The 17611-nt window shown below is 45.4% G+C and overlaps 1 protein-coding gene across 1 annotated transcript in view; it reads left to right on the top strand.

Moving 5' to 3' along the window:
- PAH (phenylalanine hydroxylase) overlaps positions 1-17611 on the top strand; it is a 47293-nt gene that overhangs the window by 18002 nt on the left and 11680 nt on the right. Inside the window, 3 exon segments of the mRNA XM_037515178.2 lie at positions 6306-6394; positions 12691-12758; positions 17306-17502. Of these exon segments, the coding sequence (XP_037371075.1) occupies positions 6306-6394; positions 12691-12758; positions 17306-17502 (354 nt within the window).

Here is a 17611-nt window from a genome sequence, read left to right on the forward strand (position 1 = left end):
TTGCTCTGAGTCCCCCTCAGTGGCTGGGGAAAACAGAACTTGAACCCAGACCTGCTGCTTCCAGTCCAGGCTGCGCAAGCCCTTTGCACAGTGTGAGGTGTGGGTGCAGATGTAAAGGCTGGGTTGTGATTTTGTCTGGGGGTCCTTGGCAGCCTCCCCACCTTTAGTACCCGGTGTCTTGCTTAGTCTCCCCCAGGATCTGAGCCACATCAGGAACTTGATCCTCACCTCTGTGCTTCCCAGCCCTGGAACTTTTCCTTCCCCTGGTCTCACTTCCTAAGGCTTGTCTGGACCTTCCTGAACACTCTGTCCCAAACAATGGGCCTCTCTGGTGGCCTAGGGCTTAAGTCTCAGCTCTATCACCTCTAAGGCCTGAGTTCAATCCCCGGCCAGGGAGCTACCCACATGGCACAGCAGACCTCTCCTGTCTTGCCCACTGCTCCCCTCAGCAGTGTATTTAAGTAGATGCGCCTGTTCTGCTCCCCACTCTGGTGACTCCTCTCACTCCCCCACCCCCACACCTCTGGCCTACACTCCAGTTCTTCTACAAACATAAATATTTTTTTAAAACCCACATTAGTCCAAACCTGACTCCTCCTTCTGCCCCCAGATGACACATAAGCTGTACCCAGGGGCCACAGAGGGCATAATATGCCAACCTGTAGGGAGGCCTGGAAGGTTCAGCAGCAGATGCAAAGGCTGGGCTGGGTGCCTGGAGAAAGTGCACCAGCCGCACCCAGAGTCCCTCTGCCTTCTACAGGGATGATAATAATACGCTGAATAAGGCAAGCCGGTGCTGTGTGCCAAGCGCTTTCCCATGCTCTGCTCATGCACGAGCTTGTCTAGTTCTCGCATCAATCCTCTGAAGTCCATGCAGTTATCATCACCATCTACAGATAGGAGGCTGGGCAGCAAGCAGTTAAGGCATCTGCATCGAGGACCAGTCTCAAAGAAGCTGAGTGCGATTTGGAATTTGGACCCAGGCATGCGCCACGAAATTTTGCCACTTCTCCAGCCTGGCTGTGCCCTGGGCCTTTTATGGATGATGACCAGCAGCCACCAGAAGCCCCGGGACTTGGGTGGGCGCCCCACGGCTTCACAGGGCTTCCTGGGTGTCCCTCCCAGACTCTGGACAGGGGCAGACCTCTGAGGCCCGGGGCTGGGCGGGCTGCCTTGACTTAGTTTCCTCTGTCGAGACTTGACTCCTTGGGTTTCTGCAGCCCTCTCAAGTTCTCCAACCTCCACCCCAACCCGGTGGCTCTGCCGGCAAGAGGTCTGGCCTTCGCCACTGGCCTAGCCACCAACTACGGAGGCAAAGTTGGTCAGGGCTGAAATATGAAAAATATGCTGGTTCTGCTGCCCTCTGGTGGTGGCTGGGCCCAAGCTGGACAGCTTGGCGGGGAGGGTGGAGACCTGTTTCCATGGTGAGAGAACAGAAGGGAAGGCCTCCTGCATTGGGGGCGCTGGGCAGGTGTCCTCGTTACCCGCGCAGAAACAAGCGAGACAGACACATTGAACTGCAAGTGTGTTTTTTATTTTCTTTCATTTTTAAAAAACATTTTTATTTTTTGAATTTTTTCAAGCAAGTGGAGCGAGGAACTATGGCCACAGGTCTCCAACCGATGCTTTAGGAGTTTCTGTCCATATTTCTAGACAGCATGCGGATGTACACTTTCTAGATTTTTCTCCATCTTAGCATTACCTAATGCCTCCCTCTCTTTCCCTGCCTTCCCCACCACACACGGGGACAAGGATACGTTTCCTCCTGCCCAGTACCATCCCACCTTAATATCAGCAGGCCCGACGGCAGGCGGCCCGACGGCAGGCGGCAGTGCTGGTAACATGGGTGAGCTGAGAAACAGCATCGAGATTCTCTTTCTTCTTCTACCCCTTTGCTTTCATGGGAGCGCATCTTCTAGTAGTTTTTTTGTTTTTGTTTTTGTTTTTTTGTTTTTTTTTTTTTTTGAGGTAAGATGAGCAGCAGCACAGTTTGGAGGATGCCGTATGTCTGCAAATGTCCTCATCCTAGGCTCTCACACACTCCGGATGTAGAATTTCAGTTTGGAAAGCCTTCTGTTATGCAGAAACTGCCCCACCATTGCGGGCAGGAAGCCCACAGTGTCCTGAGTTCCTGTGATGTAGATCTTGGGTGTCGCTGGTTCCTCTCTGAAAAGTTGCAAGGTCCCGTCCTGTCCCTGTTGTTCAGAAGCTACACGAAGCTGAGCTTCACGGAGGGTCTCTTGTCGTTGTCCCGGGTGCTCAGTCACCAGCTGGCAGCTTGGGGCTTCTTCCAGAATTTGGAAGTGTATTTTCAAGTGTCTTCAGGCCTTCCCAGGTCCCAGAATATGAACCCCCAAAGGGATTGCAGCAACAAGTGAGTCTGACAGCCCATGTTTTATAGAGGGGGAACCGAGGCCCAAGATTTGATGTGCTAGTATCAGAACTAGCTTCAGTCTCCCTGTTTCTTCCTGTTCCCCCTCCTCTTTCTCCTCCTCTTTTTGTGTCATTGTCATTAAAATCTGTCATCTGTTTTTTAAAAAAAGACTTATTTATTCATGCACACAAGAGCTGGGGTACAGGCGAGAGGGGTGAGAGGATTCACTAGAGACAGAGCGGCGAACAGAACAGGCAGACTGACTGAAGTACACTGCTGAGGGGAGCAGCGGGGAGACAGGAGAGGTCTGCTGCGCCATGTGGGTACTTCCCTGGCCGGGGATCGAACTCGTGCTGCAATGGCTGCGGACAGCTTCATAGGCTGCATCTTAACCCCTTGTGCCACCAGGGAGGCCCCAAAATCTCTGTCCTCTTACTGGTTAACACCAGTAAGCATTTACTATGGACCCGTCAGTGTGCTCAGATGTCTTGCATTGACTCCAGCATTTCATGCGTGCAATACGATAGGAAGATGGCTTGATCCATTCTGCGGATAAAGCACTAAGGCTCTGAGAGAGAAAATGCTTGCACATATCAAAATAAGTGGCAGGTTTCCTAGACTTGCCGGAAGACTTCCCGCTCTGCTCCCTGCGCTATGTTGAGCTAAGGGCAGAGCAAAAAATCATACTAACTCCCCTGGGCTTGCAGCTGAACAATACAGGTTTTATTATGTGTTGGGTACTAGTCTTAGAAAATCACATGTATCAGTTCATTTAACCTCATAGTTTTCCTATGAAGTAGTGCATTATAGTATTGTCCCCATCTTACAGATAGGAAGGCCAAGGCACAAAGAGGATTACTACTTCGTCCTGGGTGCCACAGAGCCAGAGCAGAGACAGGAGTCCAGCCCAGGCTGCCTGGCTCGGTGGCCCAGGTCCGTGCCCGTTGCTAGACTGGCTGTCCCTGAAACAAACAGATGCCAGTTCTGGTCTCCCGATGGACCCTGGCCCTCCCAGATCCCCTGGAGCTATAACAAGCCAGTGTCAAGCTGCCAAGAAGCCCACTTTGGGGTCTGGTGCCGAGGGGTGTCGTGAAAATACTATTCTTGTCACTCTCCACCTCCTCAAGCTGTTTCCTTTTCACAGTCTTCCTGGCATATGTTAAATGTATTTATTGTTTATTTCCTGGGGTCCCCACTAGAATATCAGCACCATGGGGGTGAAGATTCCATGTACCTACCCCTCAGTGCCTGTGTCTGGTAATAGTGGGTGCCCAGCACATACTTGTGGCGTCATCTCTAGCCCACGTCAGAGGGCTCTGCTGGGATTATGGGTGATCCCCAAACCAGAAAGGAGATGCGCCAGTGGGGCAGGTGGTAGGGGGAACGGAGTGGTCTCTGGGGACACCCTGAGCCCTGGCTAAGTACAGTGGGGTGTCCTTCCTCAAGCCCTTCCTGACCTGGCAGCAGAGGTCCATTGTGCAAGGCAGAGCCCTGGGCTCGAGGGGAGAGGACACTTGGGAGGCGTTCAGGTGACTGGGAGAGCCAGGTTTGTGCCAGGGGAGTGGAGCGAGGATTCCAGCCCCTGTCCCAGCTCCCTCCTCCGTAAAGTGGACAGGGTATTAACAGCAGCTCAGGGGCTGTGCTGAGGATTGAGGGACTAGTCTCTACAAAGTGTCAGGACAGTGCCTGGCACACAGCAAGGGCCGCACGAGCCTCAGCTGGGATTACCAGGAAACCTCAGCCACTGTTCTATGATCCTGGGGAGAACTAGGCTGGGCTGTTGGGGCACCGAACCTCCAATGGGAAAATGATTGAAAGCAAACCTTCAATCAGCGGATCCCAGCCAGCATTCCCAACCAGTGTGCCCCACCTCGTCCCACAAGTGACAGAGGGTGGGGCTGTGGTCAAGGTCCATGAATCTGAATCCTGGCTCTGCTATGTCCTAGCAGCATGTACATTGGGTTTGCTGCTTAACCTCTCTGTCCTCAGTTTCCTTGTTTGTAACATGCTATTCTCCACATAAGATGAAGAGGGCTGGCATCTCAGATGTGTGGAAACAAGGCTGTCAGTGGGCCTTGATGAGATGCTGCCAAGAAGCATCTTGTGTGGGTGGAACGCCTGATTCTTGTTGGAGGGATCTGGTTCACAGGTGGCAGTTCCCCAGTCAGGCCACTAGATGGCAGGCGTGATCCTTTCTGCCCCCAGAGCCAAGCTAATTCAGGGCGAAGGAAACTGCTTTCACCTGCAGGCGCTGGGCTGTGTCCTAGGCCTGCATTTTCCTACAGGCCTCACAGCCATCCTCAGATGAAAGGAGATATTCAAATACTCCTCCAAAATTAACAACGATGTTATAAAATACATATAAAAATTAAATTAAATTAAAATAAAGGCAATATTCCATCAGAAATGCTAGTCAAGTAAGTGCCTGATATACTTTAAAGGTTCAAAAAACAAAAAAACAAACAGTTTGCTGTTCTTCCTGTTGTTGCTATTATTCCCCTTCTTCCAGAGTCGGAGCTGAGGATAAACTGTGCACACCTGGCTGACTGCAGGTTCAGCACCCTCCCCTGAACCTGCTTCCAGGGGAAGCAGTGGCGCCTGGGACTCAGCTCACAGAGCCTGTTACAGACTCTTCCCCCTTCCTTGTTTCCTGTGTGATCTTAAAGTAGCCATGAGGTTGCAGAGCCTCAGGTGCTCATCTGCGCCTCAGGGAGGCTGGTCCCTTCCCTATTTGCACGGTGTTTAAAGAACAAAGCTAGCCAGGAGCTGACACTCTGTGCTCGTGGGTCCCCTGCTCCGTGGAAGTTAGGGTCCAAAATGTCCTCGTGTGTTCCTTCCTGGGACGGCCCACACACAGGTGTCTTCTCTCCCTTAGACCACACCTGCCGTGCCCCTGGGGCCTCAGTCCTCCCCATGGCCTGGCCCTGCCTTCGCCCCAAGGTGCTGCTCCAAAGCCAAGCTGAGGCTCTGCAGGGGCAAAGCACTGTCAGATCCCAAGTGGTCTGACTCTGTTCATCCCTTGTCACCAGGGGCTTTCAAACTGGCTTTGGGATCAAAAGTTTTGTGGGGTTATCTGGGGACTTTGGAGGGAGACACAGGACAGAAAGATGGAGTCCGAGATGGGGTCTTCTGGATTTCAGTAAACAGCTCTGGTTTTAGCTGGTTTATATTCTGGGATTGCATGTCATATATTCTGCTGGTAAAGAACCCAAAACATCAAAAGCCACTCTGCTATACCTTGCTAAGTGGGCTGGACGGGACATTGAGATCTATCAGAGGAAATCTCCAGGGAAGAGAGTATGTTTGGGACTGAGTTTCATAAAATTAATTTGCAAAGTGATAAAAAAGACCAACAAAGACAAATACTCCACAGTACCATTTATATGGAAAATTTTTTTTTTTTAAATCAAACTCATAGTTACAAAGAGTAGATAAGCAGAGGCTGAAGGTGGGGGATAGGGAGAGGTTGATAAGAGAGAACAGACTTTCAACTCCAAGGTGAATACGGTCTGAGATCTAATGTAAAAAATGATGATGTAACTGTGAACACTGTACTGAACAATTAAAATTTGCTGAGGCAGAAAAACTTAATGTTCTCTCTGCCCCCCCCAAAAGATAAATATGTGAGATAAGCTTCATTGACTACCTGGAGGATTCCTTTTGTATCTGTATCTCAAACCACCCTGATATACACTTCCAATATCTTCCCATTTTATTTGCCAGTGATATCTCCATTAAGCTGAAATAAATATATAAACAAGCAAATCATTTCTAGGAAAAATAAGGTTTTACTTTTGTATTATAATAATTTGGGGATTACCCGCAACTCCACTTGCCACCATCACTCACTGAGCTAACTGGGGATAACCCTGTGCTTCTGACCTCCCTGAGGCCTTTTGAACTTGAGGCCTTTGCTCTTTCTGTGTTGCAGTGCCCTGGTTCCCGAGATCCATCCAAGAACTGGACAGATTTGCCAATCAGATCCTCAGCTATGGAGCAGAACTGGATGCTGACCACCCTGTGAGTCCATGGTGCTTTGGGGGGCATTCTTCCAGTCCCTGCCCTCCTCTGCCTTCTCCTACCCTCCCCTCCCCTGCTCCCCCCTGCCCCCCACTTCCTCCCCTTTGGAGCACATGTCTTTGTTGGCTTGTACAACAGCCGTTAATGAAGTGCCTGCTTCTACTTTATCACCATCGACACGTGCTTGTGTTCAGCACATCTGAATCATCACCCAGATATTATTTATATCTATTAGATATTATTTATATCTATTATATGACGTAGGTTTGCACATGCACATACATGCAAATCATCTTTATTTCTGACTTGGTACAACTGCTGAGTTCTAAAGCAAGTACTGGGGAAACAGCAGTCAACGCCACCCGTGCAGTTGGGCAGCAGGGAGTGGTGACACTGGAGCTGGATCTGAAAAACTGGGTGGGTAGAAGATGCAAATCAGTTGAGGCATTTAGGCATGTGAGGGGCTGGCCGTAGCTTAGTGGTTACTTCGTCGCACTGCATTTAGGCATGTGAGAGGCTTTGCTCCCAAAAGTATCAGGAATATTCTGGGGACTGACTGGCTGCTGTGTTAGGTCTCTCTCTCTGATTGACGTGCATGTTCTCTATGTGTGCGTTCTCTACGTACCTAGAATGTATTATGTACACACACATGCACATATGCACAGTATGTATTTGTATTGTGTGTGTATTTGTACCCACATGTCTATTTGCACACAGTGCCATGACATGTGGTCCCCGCGGCGAGCTTGTGGAGGCTTCTGGCTTCCAATGGCATCATAATTGAGCATTGTTAGGTGAAGTCCCCACCGCTTCCTTGGCTCTTGTGAAATGACTTAGTCGGGGAATAGAAATTGCATGGAAAGCTCCCCTCCGAGAATATAGTACTTAAATACCCTCTCCAGCAAGAAGATTAAGTTGCCGGGGGTTGATCCTCATGCCTTTTTTTTTTCCTGGATGCAATGTGGCCTGCACCTGCTTGCAGGAGCCTGAGGGGTGAGGGCGCTGCGCGTCCCCTCTGCCAGGTCTCTGGGCTCGTAGCTGTGGGTCCTGCGAGCACTGCATCCCCAGAGCTATGGTTTCTCAGCAAAGCCGTCTGCTGCCCTTGATCCAGTCCCTGAGCTTGGCCCTTTGGTGTTTTCTCCTCTCCCACCTGCACCCTCTTGTCCTTCCTTTGGCCGCATCCCTTGCTCATTTGTACCAAAGGGAGACGAGGCCAGTCCAGAGTCACTGCCGTTTCTCTCCCTTCATCCACTTGCTCCCTCAGAGGCGGTCAGATCTAGCCTGAAAGCTCCCTGCAATTCATTTTTCTCCACAGGCCCAGTCCACATCGTCGGCTCCCTGGCCTCGCATGAATTTTACCATAAAAATACTATTTAGCAGGTCCATGGTCCCCTGATGAGGACGCCGGGTTCACTCTGTCTCTTTCCTGTGGCTTCTCTTCAGTTCCCGGGAGCCCAAGGACAGAGCAAACCTCCAGAGAGACGCCCCACAGCCCCAGGCCCCCCGCCCCCCCCCCCCCCCCCCCCCCCGGGCCTCAGCGGAGCCTTGTCTTCCCGGGCCGAGAGGGGCTGTGATCCAGCTGTCAACTTGGTTGGGTCTGCTTAAAATTTTCCCCTCACCACCATCCTTTTCTCCTGCCTCTCTCTTCCCTCAAAGCCCTTGTGGTGTTTGTTTGTTTATTATCTATTTATTTGTTTATTATTTATTTATTTTTAAAGATTTGTTTATTTATTTATACAAGCACTGGGTACAGTCAGAAGCGCAGGAGGGTGAGAGAATTCACCAGAGTCAGAGCAGGGAACAGAACAGGCAGACTAACGAAGTACACTGCTGAGGGGAGCAGCGGGCAGCAGGAGAGGTCTATTGCGCCATATGGGACCCTCGCGCCGGCGGCCAGGGATGAACCAGCGCTGCAGAGGCTGCGGGCAGCCTCGCAACCCAGCGCTCAACCGCTGCGCCACTGGGGAGGCCCTTTTTATTTATTTTTTTAAGATTTATTTATTTATGCATACAAGAACTGGGGTGCAGGCCAGAGGTGCAGGAAGTGAGAGGATTCACCAGAGACAGAGTGGGGAGCAGAACAGGCAGATCTAATGACATACACTCCTCCCGTGTCTTTGCTGTGGTGCTGCAGCTACTCCCTTAGTGTTCTTCTCAACTTTTGGATTTCCTGCCACTTTGCCCAAACATGTCATTTTTGGAGGATTTTTGTACTTAGGGCTTTACTTGATGATCTGCCTTCATGGCCCGCTATCCCCCCCACAGCACTGTCAGGCAGTCCCCATTAAATCTCATTTTACAGATGAAGAAACTCAGGCTCTGAGAGGTGCTCTGACCAACCTCAAGCCATGCTTGAGTGAACCAGTGGGCTGGTATTTCAACCCACCTTGTGCAACCTTCAACCCCCGGTTCCCACTAATCTAAAAATGATATTTCTGAGTTTCAACCTCAGTCCTGATATCAAGAAATGATAAAGTAAATGTTTCAGTCTAGAAGAATATTCCATACACTGACCCTCCCTCCAAAATCCCCACAAAACAAAATCCCACCCCTCGACACCCCAAGTAATGAAAATTCTGAGATAAGTCATGACATGTAGACTGCCAGTGGTGTTCTAACTTCACATGCTGTAGTGTTCTCTTCACTATCTCCCCTCCCTGCTGCCCCTCCTCCCTCTCCCCTCACCACCCCTTCACCAACAATATATTTTCCTGTCAAAACATACTTGGTTACATGCCGTGCAACCAAAATTGCTGCTATTAGCTTAATTGAGACAGGGTGATTATAAATAAATTACATGCAGTGCTACTGAAATTGCTGCTATTAGTCTAAATTGAGACAGGGTGATTAGTCATCACCAACTGTAGCTTCATTCAGCGTGTGGCCCACACTGCTGCTGGAGGGGCCTGTGGTCACCTGGCAGCCCAGCTCCCTGGAGACAAGACCCAGCTCCCAGGAGACTGGAAGTCAAGGTCACTGCTGTCCTTCACTGGCAATGGAGAAAGCAAAAGTCTGTGGCCCACGGTTAATAGGGCTCCTTACAGACTGGTGATGGGCTTCGTAGAGAATGAGATGAAAAGACATGGCCTGAAACCTTCCCGTATGAAATATCTGTGTAACAGATTGTGTGTGTGTGTGTGTGTGTGTATGTATCTAACATGTGTATCTTCTGCTACTTCCTCACAGTGATTTGAGATGATGTTTTAATATTCTTTTCTAATTATTAAAGAAATCCAGAGTCACAGTAGAAATTTTCAAAAACCTAATAGCTTGGAAGTTTTCCATTTTCATAACATCTGTTAGATGTTGGCATATTTTTTCCATCATTTCATTTATATATTTAGACATTCCTCTGACATACAGGATACTACGGAATATGCAATTTTAGAGTAAGCTTTTCTTTTCTACTCTTGCAAAAATCTTTAAATTACCCAAAGTACATTAAAGATGAAAGAGAAGGAGCCAAATGGGGAGGAGAAATTGTGATGGGATTTCATTCCCAGAGGCAGCACAATGAAGTCCAAATCCACAGGTTAAGAGTATTCTCTTATCTCTCTGCTTTTCTGCCTCAACCTTCAAACCTCAACTGACCAGTCTTGATGGGACCAGAAAACCCCAGTGAAGGTGCTGGTCCTGTAGGTAAGGTTCTTGGGCTTCCCTTTCGTCATATTTATATCAAAGTATAGACATTCTCCAAGTTGCCTTACAAGTGCGAAAATCTACATTTAGGGGTTGGAGAAAGCCATTTACTGCTGGCTATTAAATAAGACCAATGGTGAGGATGACTATAGTAATTGAGCCTTCATGATTAACACAAGTAAAATTTATATATTAAAATTTATATTTTGTACCCTAATTATTGAAATGTGCTCATTTAATTCGGCAGACAGCTTCCTGAAAGGGTGTTACTTGGAAATCAAATCACACCATCCAATTTTCTTACTGCATTATCCCAAATCAACTTATCTTCACCCCCCCCCCGAAGTGTTTTCAATGGCAGTTTTAATTTTTCAGATTTCTAAGCTTTCCTTAATGATTCAAAACAACCCAGTGGCTGACAGAAAACAATAGAATATGTTTTGTAAAAACCATGGGATCTTTTCTAAATTGAATAATCATGAAATCTGTCATGAACCTAGGTTTGGAATTAAAAAATGCAAGGTAATTATATTTCACTTGGATTTCTTTTGCTGTACCTTTTGATCATCTGTATGTCTTCTCTTAAAAATTGTCTATTCTGGTCATGTGTCTATTTTTAAATCAGATCATTTGGTTTCTAAGTGAGATCATTACTGTTTGTCTTTCATATTTCACTGGGTCCATCTATGTTGTCAGAAGATTTTGCTTCTTTTTTATGGCTGAATAATATTCTATTGTATATTCCAGTATGTACATTTTCCAGTATGTACATATTCCAGTATGTACATTCATTCATCCATTAGTGAACACCTTAAGTTGTGTCCATGTCTTGGTTAATGTGAATAATGCTGCAACTCACATGAGGATACATGTGTCTCCTCAATATAGTGATTTCATTTTCTTTGGCTATATACCCACAAATGAAATTGCTGGTTCAAATGGAAGTTCTATTTTTGATGTTTTTGGAATCTCCATACTCTTTTCCATAGTGGTTCTACTAACTTATGTTCCCAACAACAGTGCAAAAGAGTTCACTTTCTTCACATTCTTGCCTACACTGATCTTTTGTCTATTTGATACTAGCGATTCTAGCAGATATAGGATGATGTTTTCTATTTCTTTGTGGCTTTGATTTGCAGTTCCTTGATGATTAGTGATGTTGAGCCTCTTTTCATGTACCTTTTGATCATCTGTATGTCTTCTCTTAAAAACTGTCTATTCTGGTCATGTGTCCATTTTTAAATCAGATCATTTGGTTTTTGGCTTTTGAGTTGTATGAGCTTCTTATATATTTTGAATATTAAGCCTAACTCAGACATGTCATTGCCAAATATTTTCTCCCATTCCATAAACTGCCTTTTCATTGTATTGATTGCTTCATTTGCTGTGCAGAAACTTTTCTGTTTGATGTAGTCCCACTTGTTTATTTTTGCTTTTGTTGCTTGTGCTTTTGGTGTCATATCCAAAACATTGGACCAACGCCAAGAAGTAATCCTGACAAAGAACAAAGTCCCATTCCTGACTTCAAACTGTATTACAAAACTATAATAATCAAAGCAGTTTGGCGTTGACATGACAACTGACTCATAGACAAATGGAACAGAATCAGAGACCAGAAATAAATCCATGCATATACAGTCACCAAACATTTGGCCAGAGAGTCAAGAATATTTAATGAAGAAATGACAGTCTTTTCCACAAATGATGGTGAGAAAATAGGACATTCACATCCAAAAGAATCAATTTGAGCCCTTACCTTATACCCTTTACAAAAAATAACTGGAATGGATTAAGGAGTTAAATCCATAACTGGATTAAGGAGTTATTTGAAATCATAAAACTAGAAGAAAACCTAGGAAAAAACACTATTTTAATCAGCTGAGATCATCTCTGATTCATGCTCTGCCCTCAAGCACTCAGTGGTCTCTTTTTCTAAGAATGTGCTTCTTATGGATTGTGAAGAAAGGTTGCATATAAATCAGTCTCAAAGTACCCATTATCATCATTTTTATGTACTAAAATAGATTTCTCAGTTGAGCCCCTGACAAGTTGTAAAGGTTGACAATTACTGAAATGTAGTGAAAAAAGCATGGAATAGGGCCATTCAAATCCAAGCTTCACCTTGGCTTCATACCACTTCTCCAAACACTGTCTATTCTGGAAAGAAGGGTACTAGTGACCTGACAAGTTTTTCGTGAGACTTATAAATAAAATAACTGACTAGCACATACTGACTAGCTCATAGTAGGTACTCAGTAAGTGGTCTTTTTAAAAACTGAAATAGCAATAAGCATCTATATATCTGTTTGTCTATCAAGAACTTAGGGGGCAGAGAGCTATGTTCTCATAGTTTGGGGTGGAAATTCATCCTTTAATTTAGCAAATTTATAAGCTATGTAAAAAGCCTGTATATAGTTTGTACTTTAGAATCCAATGACAGAGTGACTCACACTGAATTGAAGGTGGTGCTAATAACGTGTCACCCATAGTATCTGGTGGGATAGCTTACCCTTCGTTTAACTGAAACTTTATTTTTAGGGTATAATCAGGGGAAGCAGAAATGCAATCAGAGCTCAACAGCCCCCTTTCATGCTTGCATAGATATGCCAGGCCTTCCCTGGAAAGCCTTGAGAAATCAAGTGTCTTCTTTCTCGTAGGGTTTTACAGATCCTGTATACCGTGCCAGACGGAAGCAGTTTGCTGACATTGCCTACAACTACCGACAGTAAGTCTGCTTTGCTTATTAGGGTGAGAGAAGACCACATCCCTGGCCTACCTCTCCCTTGCCCAAGGTTAAAAAATACCAGCGTAGAGACTCCTGTCTTGTGTGTGTGTGAGTGTGAGTGTGCATGTGTGCCTGCATGTGTTTGAACCCTCCCTTTAATAACACGTGTTCAAAAAAATTGCCGCCAGACAAAACAAATTTACCCACTGTGCAGGGCCCAGCTCTCTCCCAAGCTTTGTTGTGTAATTACGCAGTGATGTCTGAAGTAATTATAAAAGGCCTCCGTCCTGAATAAAACAGCCTCTGGTATTCTCCACATTAAATGGGGAAGAAGGAAAAAGACAATCATTTACATTCAAGATGGAGTTGGCCGCTTTGCTGAAATAATGAATCCTTTGGGGTTTCAGACGAGCCAAGTCTCGTGTTCTACTTTTATCTCATCTGACCCAGCTGTGAAGGGCAATTTTAGCATGAGTTTATTTTGCCAGGGATTTTATACTCCTCCTCTACCCTGTCTTAGCCAAAGGAAAATGCAAATACCAAATATATCATTTAGGGAGAGAATTGTTTTGCTATTTTGAGTTCTCAGGAACTAGAGAAAAGCCCTCATGGGGAACTGAGGTCCATTCCAAAATGAGCTTGGGAAAGATGTGCAGGACGAAGAAACTTAAAGGTTGACCAGGATGCAGAGGTAATGGCCCTCAAACAACTCGGATAGACTATGAAGGAGGTGAGGAAGGTGACAGGGCCCTGTCTATAACACCAAAGTCACCTTCCAAATGGAAGCGAGAAATTCTTTTCCCTGCATGACTCTTGGTGGAAGAATAGAGAGCTCTGCTGACCTTAGTCTAGCAAATCTGAGCCTTCACTCAGGGCAAGCAGAAATCATAGACCAGGGTAAACTTTCTCTTGTCTCTACTTTTACCCCAGGAGGGGATCAGGTGGACACCACAGATCAACTACAGATGAGACTCCTTCAAATAACGACTAATAAAAGACCATGTTCATTATTTCCTTGTGATGTCCGGGACTTTGCTAAAGGCTTTGTTTACATTATTTCTCTTAGTGTCAATAATAACTCCACATTCTTCAGATGGGAAAACTAAAGCTCAAAATAGCTAAGTAACTTGCCATGGTCCTATAACTAATTAGTAGGTAGCATCTTTCAGTTTTAAACTTAGTTTTTTTGTAACTTTGAAGTCCTTTTTCCCAATTCAATTTTTTTTGAGATAACATCAGTTTACAATAATGTATATGAGCCAGTGGTATAGATTCACATCTCTGCAGATATATATTACATACCACATCCATCACCAAAGCACCCATAATCCTCAACCATAGTCCATATGGTGAGTCCCACACTCCTTCATTGGGGTTGACACTTTTATGGAAAGGAGATTGAAGAGGATTGGTTTCTCCCCTCAAATCCCAACAACCAAGAAGTGAGTAAACATATCCCCTAAGCAGCTCTTGGATTATATGGAGAAGTTTCCCCAAACACTCAGAGGAATGGTTAAGAAAGACTCCTCCTGCTGGAATCTCACCGACTGAGATGGGAAGAGGCTGCTTTTACTTGAAGAATAGAGAAAAGATGTGAGCTCCTGGAATAGCAAATGTTAACCCGTGGACATGTCAGGATGCTACTAGCTCTTGAAAAATTTTGCATAGACAACAGATACTTTCTTTCAACTTAAGAGCTAGTTATAATGATAATTAGCTGTTACCAATGATATTTGTCAGCACCAGTGTTAGGGATTTTATATACAGTATTTCACTTAATTCTCCTCCACACTCTCTAAATATCTACTTATAATAGTCCACATAGCATCTGCAAAGGTTAGGTTTGTTCCATTGTCTGAGGTCATTCACCTAGGAGATAGCACAGCCAAATTTCGAACTCATCTGTTTCCACAGCCTGTTCTGTTCCTCCCTCAGCACTTAGCCCTGAAATATCGGTGCGTCCTTAGGCCAGAGGCTTCTCTGACATTCTTTTCACAATCCTCACTGGTCATTGCAGGACCTTTTAAGCTTGTCTTGCTTTCAATTCTTAAGCAAAAAAAAATCTGTCTTTCTCCCTTTAATCCCTGTCCGCCTCTCTGGGGAACATAACAGCCACCTCGCTTTCATGTCCTTGGATGAGCCACAGTCTAAAGGGCACATTTGGAGTTTGGAGTTTGAACGATGATCCCTTATTCCAAGGTAAACAGTTCTGCCTTGTCCCAGACACCCTGTGCCTGTTAGGAAACAGGCCTGCGGCCCAGAAACAGCCCCTGTCTTTGAAGTCAGGTTTTGTTTGTTTTTCATTTGTTTTTGCTGCTCAGAACACAGCTCATTTTTAGGTGGTTTTCAAAAGGACCTTTTGGACTAATGACTCTCCAACTGTACCATATAATCTGGGAGAATATTGGATTCTAGAGGCCTGGGCTCTCTCTTCCTCACAGATTTGGGGTTCCTGGGCAGGAGCCAACATAATTTCTTTCTTTTTAACTAAAATTATTCCCCATTGTTTGTTGAGGTAATGTTGGTTTCCATCATTGTATTTGTTTTAGAGATTCTCGGTCCAACCCTCTGCAAATGTATTTTTTTTCACACCATGCCCCCCACCGGCCCCCAATAATCCTCCACCATGTTTCATTGGACCCCTGCTGCCGCCCCATCACCCTCCCCTTCCGGTTGTCTCGGTTTTGCAGTCAGATGTCAAGGGTTTGTTATGTTGTCTCACCTACTTTGTGTCTCTGTATTCCACATGTAAGGACACCAGCTGGCATTGTCTTTCTCCTTCTGACTTTCTTCCCTTAACATACGCGCTTTCAGAAGTTCCATGTAGTTCTCTCATGTCATGGCAGAGAAACTGGGCATGCATATCCTACACTGAGCGTGCATTTGAACACTTTTATCTTTCCCAAGGGCAGGGATATGAAATCCAGCTAGCACATGCTCACCACACAAGGCATTTCAGACTCGGGGTGCACAGTAAATACACCTTGATCCCCAGATGCAATTCTCTAGGGGACATCATACGACGAGTTACTTTAACTGAACCCAGATGCTTTGCTTAGAAAGAGAATGTCTTCTTTAGTTGTCTCAGCACATTGATGTTACTCTTCTGGCCCCCAAAGGTAAGTGGGTTTCTATACTGGGTAAACAATTAAAGAACAGAAAGGCCAAATGATTCCCCAAAGTAAGAGCAAATCCTCAGTGCAGTTGATGAGGTGAGAGCTGATGTCGATTTACCAAGCCAGGGAAATGTTCCCTATCTCAAAAGTAATAGAATGTTCCTCTTTTATTTATTTTTTTAATTTTTTTTTTAATTTAAATAATAAATTTTATTTTTATATTCCCCCATACAATTGCAAACGCCCCATTCTGACCCCAATCCCTCCCCTCCCGCCCCCCACCCCCCAAAAAGTGTCTCTGGTTCATAGTTTTTTGTTGATTTTGATTTTCACTTTCTTATATTCATTTTCCTGGTCCCTTATTTAAGTTTTCTAGATTCCTGCTATGAGTGAGACCATCCGGTATTTTTCTTTTTCTTTTTGGCTTATTTCGCTGAGCATGATCCCTTCCAGCGCCATCCATGTTGCTGCAAATTGCATGTGTTTATCTTTTTTGAATGCTAAGTAATATTCCATGGTGTATATGTACCACATCTTCTTGATCCAGTCATCTATTTTTGGGCATTTGGGTTGTTTCCAAAGCTTAGCTATTGTAAACAGTGCTGCTATAAACATAGGGGTGCAGGTGTTCTTTGGAATTGATGTTTCTGTGTCCTTTGGGTAAATACCTAGTTGTGGAATTGCTGGATCATATGGAAGCTCTATGTTTAGTAGGTCCAGAAATCTCCACACAGCTCTCCATAGCAGTTGGACCAGTTTGCACTCGCACCAACAGTGCAGGAGAGTTCCTTTTTCTCCACACCCTCGCCAACATTTGTTGTTGCTAGATTTTTTAATATGTGCCATTCTCACTGGTGTGAGATGGTATCTCATGGTAGTTTTGATTTGCATTTCCCTGATGACAAGTGATGTTGAACATTTTTTCATATGCCTGTTGGCCATTTGCATTTCCTCTTCAGAGAAGTTTCTTTTTAGCTCTTCTGCCCATTTTTTGACTGGATTATTTTCTTTGTTGTTGCCGAGTCTCATCAGCTCTTTGCAGATTTTTGTGATCAGTCCTTTATCATTAGTGTTGGGTGCAAAAATGTTCTCCCAGTTGGTGGGGTTTCTCTTTGTTTTTGTTATTGTCTCATTTGCTGTGCAGAAGCTCTTTAATTTGATGTAGTCCCAGCTGTTTATCTTTGCCTTCACTATCACTGCTTTGGGTGATGTGTCTGTAAAGATGTCTTTGATGTGCAAATCCCGTAGTGTTTCGCCTATATTTCCTTCTATGTATTTTATGGTTTCAGGTCTTATGTCTAGTTCTTTAATCCAGAATGTTCCTCTTTTAAATAATTTATGAATCTACCGCAGTCTGCATGGTGGCAGCCTCTGGACCTGGCTCGGCTGCTCACCCTCCTTCCTCTCCCCTCTTTCCTGCCCGTGTTCTAGTGGACAGCCCATCCCACGGGTGGAATATACGGAGGAAGAGAAGAAGACCTGGGGCACGGTGTTCAGGACCCTGAAGTCCTTGTACAAAACCCATGCTTGCTATGAACATAATCACATTTTCCCACTTCTGGAAAAGTACTGTGGCTTCCGTGAGGACAACATTCCCCAGCTGGAAGAGGTTTCCCAGTTTCTGCAGTGTAAGTCCACATCATGGTCCAGTATACGTTTGATATAAAGTAGACCCAGGTGAGTGTGTTTGTGGAAATGCCTGTAGGCGAGTCTCCCAGGAAAAATGAAATTTCACTG

This window comes from Talpa occidentalis, unplaced genomic scaffold, assembly GCF_014898055.3.
Source record: "Talpa occidentalis isolate TD23 unplaced genomic scaffold, MPIMG_talOcc4v2.1 talOcc4.16, whole genome shotgun sequence".
In the NCBI taxonomy this organism is placed as follows: Eukaryota; Metazoa; Chordata; class Mammalia; order Eulipotyphla; family Talpidae; genus Talpa; species Talpa occidentalis.